Raw genomic sequence first — 9,756 nt, 5'->3', positions numbered from 1 at the left:
TTTAGAAATGCCAAGCTGAAAACCCACTGATTTTAGATGCTATTGTGTTCTGAAACTCTAATTACTCAAAAATAATTGTGAAACATTTCTAATATTTCTAATTCTAAACTAAAAAATGTACATCACTTACCTTTAAAAAATAGTAGAACGAGCAAACCAAAACCAAATTAAAAGATTGATTGTACAATGGAAAAAAGAGCCTTAAAAGTATTTCATTCATGTGGACCAACGGAGAGTTTGCAGTATATTAAGACCAACACTTCAAAGGTAATAACATTACTGAATTTAATGAAAGAACATTATAAACATACTATAGACACAATTGCAGACAACTTCAGTTAAATGTGAGGTAGACTGACCTAGTGAAGCTAAATTCACCATGTTTTGGTTAAGTTTTATACCAAGGACTGCTTCAAATCTGAGGAACTTCCTATAGAGTGAGCAGCTCTATGTAGGAAACATGTTCTGGGAAGTAGCAACCAACTCTCCATAACATATATGGCATTTACACATTATTATCACGCTGTTGATTTACAGATCACGTGCTTTATTTATTAAAAGTTTATCTCAGTAGGAAACTGGTCAAGTGTGAAGCAGTCCTAAGAGCAACATTTACCCTCTTTTTTTAGAGATCACATAAAGCAACTGTATAAATTACAGAAATAGAATCTGAGTCATTTTTTTAAAAAAATTACAGATTATATTCAGTAAACCTGGGACTTGTCAATTATATTTAACAAGTTCACAGGTAAAATAATGCTGGCCTTTTAATACATTCATATCATCACCTTGCTACAAGGCTTGTAAATGAAATATTGTAACATTTGGTATCTTGCTCTGATCTTCTGTCCTACTTATCGCATTCAGAATTTATTTCACTGTATTACAGAAAACTTAACATTGAAGTTGTGAAGACATTTACTGAAGAGGTTTCAAAGAATATTTAACCAAAACTCTTCTGTCTTTGCTTTCATGAAACTATGTTGAACTATCGATTCTTCTTGTCCAATTTAGAAAATATATTTTAAGATCTTTCCACACAATCACACAAAACATTGCTTAATAGTAAGAGAGAATAGAGTTTTTATACATCAGTCAAGGATCAGCAAAATATATTCCTGCACAATTTGTTCAATAGGGAGTGCACTAGTAACTTCTAAACAAAAACTGCACAGTTCGGATAGCATGTGAGTTAAACACCTCATGCTGCGATTACAACTCAACAGCAGTAAAAACCATGTGGTGCGTCAAATAAAATAAGAACCTGCTACTCAAGAAATACATTTTCTTAGTATAAAACATAGTGTTTGCTCAGATATTGTAACCACTTACATTCTCCTTCAAATATGGCCCCAAACCCCGATTGTGTGAAAAGACCCTTTATCCCTAAATACTCAGCTTCTATTTTATACCTCTATCAAGGGTCAAAGCACCTGGAATTTTAAGAACATAGTGCAAACTTCAAATATATAAAGAAGATTTCAAAAGCTTTCAATCTGCAAAATTTGCAATAAAATGGCAACTCTTTGGAAACATTTACAAATTATGTTCAGCCTCATAAAACTACAATGAAACCTAGATTATCTGACATCCTCTACTTGTAACTTTTATGTAAATTTCTATTCCCAAAATGTAAAGGTACTTATTAAAGTATAAGGCAAATGTTAAGGGTACCAAAAAAAGAATATACTAAGGTAAACAATTGTTCATTTGAAATATGCTACATTTTTGTAAAAGTACAATAAAAACAATAATTTGAAAACCATTACTTCCCTTTCAACTTCAATATATTATGCTTTTCATTATTTGTAAACAGCTCTTTCACAAGGTAAAAAAAAAAGTTGCATGATTAACACTTTGTTCTAAATGCAGTTTGGGCAGGTGCTTCATTGAGTTTGCAGGTATCATCGTTTAAGCAGCCTCAAACAAATTACTCTTTGTTTTCACCATCTTATGAAATAGGCTGCACAACTTTAAATATCTGTGCAAGAAATGTAAGATTTGTATCCAAAGGAAGAACTACAGTAAAGGATAACATAAAAGAAACAGAAAACTGACTAATAAGCAGGAAATAAGGAAATGCTGTCTACAGGTAGTCCTCGACTTAAAACAGTTCATTTAGTGTCTGCTCAAAGTTAAAATGGCACTGAAAAATGACTTATGACTGTTTTTCACAATTACAAACTTTGCAGCATCCCCACGATCATGTGATCCAAATTCAGATGCTGGGCAACTGGTTCATATTTATGACCGTTGCTGTGTTCCAGGGTCATGTGATTCCCCTTTTGCAACCTCTGACAAGGAAAGTCAAGAGTCACTTAACAATCAAGTTGCTAACTTATCAGCTGCAGTAATTCACTTAACAACCAAGTCAAGAAAGGTCGCAAAATGGGGCAAGACTCACTTCACAAATGTATCCCTTAACAACTGATACTTTGGGCTCAGTTGTGGTTGTAAGTCGAGGACTCCCTGCATTGTTAACTGCAGTATGAAGACCTGATTGTACTAGACTTTAAATTTAAACACTCAGCATATTTCACAGCACAAAGTGCTGGTGCAAAGAACCTCACTTTTACACAACTTAATGCCTATTTAAAATTGAATACATCTCTTTTCTCTCTAATTCAAACAAATAAAAAGTACAGGGCTTGATCCAGTCAAGCACATACACGGTATTTGCATATGAAGGAGTTGTGCTAAGCTCAGGAAAGCTCCAGTTCTCCTGTTCCCCACCAAAGTACAGACATGTGCAAGCAGTGCAAGAGGCATTGCAGCAAGAGATGCTCTGGACCTACCTCCCATTTCCCTAATTCTGTGCCATCTAAAATTACTTGAGATTTGGAGCAGAAGCGTGGTGCCAAGGTGCCAGATCCAGACAGGAGTACTGCCCTGTTACGGTGCCTCCATTTCACCATTTGCTCACACTGGCAAGTAGGGGGAACAGAGCTGTATGAGCTCTGCTGGGCCAGCGTTCAACTGCTTCAAACCCTATAGACCGGCCCATTTTTCCAGGTATGTTTTAGATTGTTGGAAAGCATGGCATCTGTTGCTGGTCCCAATTCAGTGGAAAATGATTCCTAAAGGACTTTTATAGTTTAATTACATAATAAAGTACTGCGCCCTGTTATTCCTGTTCTATACTCAGTCTCTGCATCGTAGAATAGTAAAATGCTCTTTATAAAGCACAACGCTAACATTTTCTATCCCCAGCAGTCGAGAAAACTGAAGTAGGTGAGGCATCCGCTGCAGAAACAGTTTCAGGAATTTCAGCTATGCAAGAAACAAGAAAATTATTTAGCCATTTCAAAACAACATACAATAACACTGAGGACAGAAATCATTGGTGGAGCTTAAATACACTGAGGAAACAATATGCGAAAGCTATCTATTTTAGGCTGGCTGAACAGATACTTTTCAAACCATGGTCAGTGATGATCTGAGTGCAAAAAGCAGGTTTGTACGCAGCCTCTCCTTTGGGATCCAGTTTCATGTATATTGTCGAAGGAAAAAAAATATGTCACTTACACAGATTCTCTCTTCACAAAGGATCTCTGGATTTAAATCAAAAATGATACCCCCAAGCTGCATCTTTATATAAATGCCTGCTGTACATTCAATGATTTGTTCAGGCTTTTGAAGTAAACGTTTTAACTTTTGTGGAAATTTTGCCAAAAGAGTTTCAATACATTAAAAAAAAAATTACAAACCTTCACCTAACACTGCACAGAAAGTGAATAAAGATTATTCTTTCAAACACAAATATTTGTGTTTTGTAATTTTAAACCCCTGAGTTTAGACCGTACCAAAAGTACAGATATGAAGAGAAATGGACATCATTCCTCAGTACATCATCTTCAGACGGGCCCACTTGCCTTGTATGTGTCTCATGTAACTCAAACTGGCAGAGGCCAAAAGTAATTTAATTCCCCCTCCCCTTGGAAAGATTTCTCCCTATCTTAGTCACAGTTGGTATAGCGTCTTTAAATCAGTAACCCAGAAGGAATTAACTTGAGATCAATGCTTTTTCCATCATAAAATAAGAGAGAAAACTTCTACAACTGGGCCCGAATTTGGAGAAATCCTTAAAATAGTGATTGAACTTGGGTTGCACTTTGCTCCACAGTGATTGTATATTAACTGAAATAAGGAAAAAGACAGAATTCGGCTCATTGGGTTCTGCATCCTGTGCCTTTGACTCAAGCTTATACATGGCGTCCAGTCAGAAAATAAAGTGGTTTGTCATCAGAGCTGTTAGCGGTTTGGAATTCATCTCTCAGACGGAACTGCCACTCATCTTCCAGCTCTAACCGGACAATAGTTTGACGCAAGGAGCTCCTGTCTTGGCATATCACACACAGTGTTGCACCTAAAGTTAAAAGATGAAATTAAATAGCAGACATTTTATACCACAGCTTAATTTCCACTACATTTATTTTCTGTGATTGCTCTCTATTACTTGGAAACATTATTGCACTCTTTAAAAAAGTATAGTAAAGAGTAATAGTAAAAGAGCCCTTGTGGCACAATGGTCAGAATGCAGTATTGCAGTCTAATTCTGCCCACAGCCAGGAGTTTGATCCTGACCGGCTCAAAGTTGACTCATCCTTCGATCCTTCCAAGATGTGTAAAATGAGGACCAAAATTGTTGGGGGCAATATGCCGACATAAATCATTCAGAGAGTGCTGTAATGTACTATATAGTAGTGTAAATTTCTTCAAATTATGACTGAAATCATCATGTAAATCTCAAATCAAAGTATACAAAGTACTTCCCTGATTTTCCTACCTGAGAAAACATAGAAATGCAGACATTAATAAGTTACAGATTTTATTACATCTATAGCATTAGTTTTTTATTATTTTGTTTCTGGAATATGGATAAAAATAATGTCTAATATGTTAAAAAATATACTAAAGTAATACAAAATGCAAAGCAGAATCTCTGCACAACCAAGCCTGTACATGGAATCAAAAGTCTCACTTCACCTTTTATCAGTCACTGGAAAAAAAATGGAGCAAACCGACAGCCTGTCACCTTTATTAATAATGCCAGGTATGGAGTTCTGGAATTCTTTCCCTTTCCATACAGCAGTGGCTATGGGAGACGTCTGTACTTTCTTCTATGTAGCAAAGTACTGTGTATCTCTCTGCATGTTTCCAGTCTTTCGTGTGTTGTATGTATGTATATGTACACTGAAAGTTCAGGTCAGGCTGCACAGGGTCTCCTTTGGGTCATGGGACAAGGAAGGAAAGGGACTCAGGATGAAACTGTTAGCAGAGCCCTTAGGCTCTTTACATAGATTTTTTTCAGTATTTCAAGAATAAAAAAATAAACAACTAGGATATTAAGGAGCAGCTAATTATTTAATATGTCCCCCCCAAAATAGAGAACAGACTGCACTTAAATGAGTGTGCATTTAAGAACCAAGGATGCTTCTGGCTTTTTCATGTTTCGGGGTAAAGATATTGGAGAATTAGAAAGTGGAACTGGAGGACAATGCTGTGCTTTTCATTACACTTCTACAACTTTGTCAAATAAGGGTTGTTACATTGCACAGCATATAATGGCAATGTCTCTTCAGTCTATCCTTGTTAGGGACCAGTCAGCAAGTTCTATACAGAAATCACATTACCTTTCAGGAATTTGAACCTTTTAAGAAAGTCTGGTCCAACGAAGGAGTCACAAAGGTAGAGAAGAAGGCCACTGTAAAACACCCCTTCACAGTTCACATTAACTGAATGTGGCCGTGAACTTACATAGCAAAGAGCTACCTATACCAGAAATGGGAACAGATACATAGGTTTAAGTCTTTTTTTCCTTAAAATGCTCTTATCTCAACATGAACATAAATATCTTATCAAATTAGCTTTAAAAATTAATGGTAAATTCCAAACACATTCATGTTTAGAATGTAGATTATCCTTTTAATAAATCATAACTTTCCAAAACAGACAGAGTAAGTTTAAGAAAATTAAGGCAAAAGTTGTTTAATCAGTAAAAAGAGATTGGAACAATCTACTATATGCCGAAGAGCATTAGACTGTCTATCCAAACATTTTAAAAAGGAGAGGGTAAAATATCCTGGCAAACAGTTCTCAACATCGAACATATTGATAAAGCAATTAAAAAGAGTAATATTAGTGCTTTAGTTTGACCAATAAAAGATTGGAATTGCCTTGCCACATTCATTTCTTTCAAAGAGAAGCCTTTATTTTTCTACTGAGTTATAAGATACAAGATTTCTGGATACGTACCTGAGGTCCAATATTCAAATAGCAATCAACAGCTAGGACAGGGTTTTTAAAGTTGTAGATGGCCTTTGGGAAAAGCTTGTAAGTGGCATATTGAAGGAACTTCTCTAAAAGGAATTGAGCCGGAGCTGCCAAGAGAGTGTGCTCGCTGTCTGGAGCACAAACATACTGAAGAGGGATTAGTGGAGTCAAACTTTCTGAGACCTAGACAGGAAAACAATACATCCGTGTGAAATATATGGAGAATATTTAGGCAGTTCAGAGTACAACCAGCATTCAATTATCAATTAAAATCTTGGACAGAGTGGAAAAAAATAAGGAACAAATGGAGCTGAGCTTGAACAGGTCTTGGCACACTATCCCTCTCTGGACCTTCCCTTGTGGTAGCGGTTGTGTATGATAAAAGAATAAATGAATGAATCAATGAATAAATAAATAAATCTGGAAGCGGTACCCAGCAGCAATAACAGCACAGATCACTGATGCTGGACAGCCAGTACTTCCTACACAGGAAGAGAGCCAGTTTGGGTGGCTAATGGTGAAGGTATCAGGCTACAAACCGGAAAGCTATGAGTTCTAGTTCCACCTTAGGCATGAAAGCCGGCTGGGAGACTTTGAACCAATCATTCTCTCTCAGCCCCAATCTGCCTCGCAAGGTTGTTGTTATGAGGAAAATAAGAGGAGGAAGGAGTATTACGTAGGTTTGTCATGTTAAGTTATTTGTAAAAGTAATAATGTTGGAAAATAAATATACAAACAAACAAGAAGGGGGGGAACCATTAAGAAAGAATTAAAATATTATTATAACAAGCATTCATATTTATTACAGGGACTGTGTAATGATGTCAGGTCTAAATAAGCAAACAAGCAATCCCCCTTAGGAAGAGTTTTAGTATGAGTGTCCAAAACATTTCACATTTACAGCAAACTGTTCCTAACATATGGAGCTATGAACTTAAAGCACTTGTGTCAAAATCAAAGGCCTTATTAAGCACGAAACACTTCTGAAATAATCAGAGCTATAGATTGCAGCAACCTCTTTTGAACTCAAACTATTTCAATTTCAAAATGATTTATAACCTCAAAGGTTTTTTATGAATAATTTTATTATTATTATTATTATTATTATTATTATTATTATTATTATTATTATTATTAAAAGCAGCCTTTATCTTGGGCCTGATTCCTGCATTGCACTACAGCTTCTTAGAAGCATTCATTGAAAACAGCCAGGAAGCAAGCAGCACATCTGGCAGCTGCAGAAATAAAAATACCTATCCAATATGGTTATTTTTGGTTTATTGTTTACGGATCCAACGATTAGCCAATCTGATAAAAATCTGAATAGCTGAATGATTATCAAAAAAAGAAATTGAAGGTGGCCATGTGAGTAGAAAAAGGCAAGAGCACAGAGCCACAGTTGCCAAACATGTTTCCTGTACAAAGCTAAAATATTTCATGACATACGTAGACCATACAGATGGAAAGGGGCTAATGAGATTGTCTCACATGGAGAAATCAGCAAGTACAGAAATATAACCAACGAATGAATAAAATAATGGCTTGAAATGGAAGGAGACCAGAGACTATAAGTCAGTGATGGCTAACCTTTTTGTTGCCCCATGCCAAAAGTGTGTGTGTGTGTGTACATGACAGTGCGCAATGCGGCCCGCCCCCACGCATCCACAGCAGATACCTGAAAATCAGTTGGCTGGCGGGAGGCGTGAACGCATGCACAGTGAAACCGAGCTGGGTGATGGCACGCGTGACATGTGCCTGCAGAGCCATCCCTGCGGGCACACGTCACAGTGCCATAGGTTCGCCATCACAGCTGTAAGTCATAAAACTTATTCAAACAGAACAAGAAATTCTTTTCCTCCTTTTCATCTAATAGGATCTGGTCCTATCAACTAAGAGATTATAAATCTACAGAAGAGCCCATTAGGTGTGGAATCTAGTGCCAATAATTGCATTGACCTGGACAATCCAGCAAACACGTTGGTCCAGTATTGAAAGGATCAGGACATGAACCAGCTGCTTTGTCATTTGGAGACCTATTAAAAAATCAAGTGGGACTGAAACCATTTGGGTATCAAAGGAGATGCTTGAGACACATCCACATTGATGACTTAGAATAGGACACAATGCAAAGTAACACATTTCCAGGACTTTCCCATAAGAGAGTGGGGGCCAAATTGCCCATGGCGATGTAGGGATGGGAAGAAAAAGTTGCTGGGTAACTTTCACCCACCTGATTTCCTTCCTGTCTCCAGACAATTCCCCTATTCTGGAACTGAGCAGATTTTAGGCTGCTGGACTGATTTTCTTTTGTTTTTCTAGAATTCTATCAAGTGGTTAGATACAAATGTAAGGAGAATTTTGAGGAAACCTAGTTTCTTTATTAGGAAAGTTTTACCACAACAAATATTTGTGAGTTGAACCAAGACCATTAAGAGTATCCACCAATAGATGCTCAAGGGCTAGGGTTAGGGTTAGGCATGATTTGTATGATGCCTCATGTTAGCAATGTATCTGTCAGTGTTCCAGCAACCCTCCTTTCCAGGCAATAACTCTGAGACAGACATCTCTCAAAGATTGCTTTATTTGGATAGTAACTGGTACATCTGTGGAATCCCAAATCTAAAGGTTTCTGGCTTCCTTGCAATATACAAAACTACAAATCCATCCCCCCTTGGCCGTCATCACATCACATGGCCCAATCACGATCTGTCCTAAAGTAAGATTCTTATTTCATTCTTTAATGACCTTGAACTAGCAAAAGAATTTTATTTTGTCTACTTAGAGATACTCAATTGAATTTTCCCCCTCCAAGGGTGGGATTCAACCAGTGTAATTAACGGTTCGATGATTACGTTTTGCGCATGTGTATAGAGCTGGGCAGAACTGGTAGCAACCCACCCCTGCCCCCCTCCCACTTTCTCAGGTTTGTGGCTGCATGGGAGCATCGTTCTCAATATGGCTTCCAAAGCTGACAGTATCTTAATGACTGGGAAAGGAAGGTAGGTTACGCCTTTTGTTAAACAGTCATAAATAACAATAATAATTACATTCATTAAGTTTGAATGTCACCTGATGACTCTCCAATCAATTGCAAACCAGTCAGATCAACCAGACCTTACCATGACCCAATGCCAAGCACTGAATTGGACCACTACTCCTGGCCTAGACAGATCAATGATTTGTCCCTCAGAAACGTTTCCTCATATCTATGACTTCATAAGGAAATGGAAATGGGTAGAAGAGAGGGGGAATACAAACAAACATCTTTTTCTACTCACCATGATTTTCGGTTTAATATCAAAATCTTTTTGACCGCCAACCTGGATATGTTTCTTCATAAGACTGAAGTTGTTAAAACAACAGATAAGCAAGCCACTGCTGTTTGTTCTTAGATTAAAATCTACATCTTCACAAAAATACCTAAGCAAATGAACATAGATTTACATATGGATATATAATCCAATGCTCTCCAAATATGTTGAT

At 37.1% G+C, this 9,756-nt stretch overlaps 1 protein-coding gene across 9 annotated transcripts in view; it reads right to left on the bottom strand.

Annotated features, from left to right (window-relative positions):
* Positions 1-268: 268 nt before the first annotated feature.
* The window catches only part of GREB1L (GREB1 like retinoic acid receptor coactivator), a 149,556-nt gene continuing 140,068 nt past the window's right edge, over positions 269-9,756 (bottom strand). For 8 of the 9 annotated variants that reach the window (XM_026699327.2, XM_087931150.1, XM_087931151.1 and 5 more), the window contains 4 exons: positions 9,552-9,693; positions 6,256-6,456; positions 5,634-5,772; positions 269-4,366 (listed from right to left, as the gene is read on the bottom strand). In XM_026699327.2, coding sequence (XP_026555112.2) covers positions 4,203-4,366; positions 5,634-5,772; positions 6,256-6,456; positions 9,552-9,693 — 646 coding nt within the window. In that variant the 3' untranslated portion in view covers positions 269-4,202. The remainder of the gene's footprint in view (positions 4,367-5,633; positions 5,773-6,255; positions 6,457-9,551; positions 9,694-9,756) is intronic. The other variant, XM_087931152.1, reaches the window with a different exon arrangement.

This window comes from Pseudonaja textilis, chromosome 3 (assembly GCF_049901715.1).
Source record: "Pseudonaja textilis isolate UNSWEBS1 chromosome 3, rPseTex1.2, whole genome shotgun sequence".
NCBI lineage: Eukaryota > Metazoa > Chordata > Lepidosauria > Squamata > Elapidae > Pseudonaja > Pseudonaja textilis.
The sequence above is the reverse complement of the archived record's forward strand: the minus strand, read 5'-3'. Positions and strand labels throughout refer to the sequence as shown.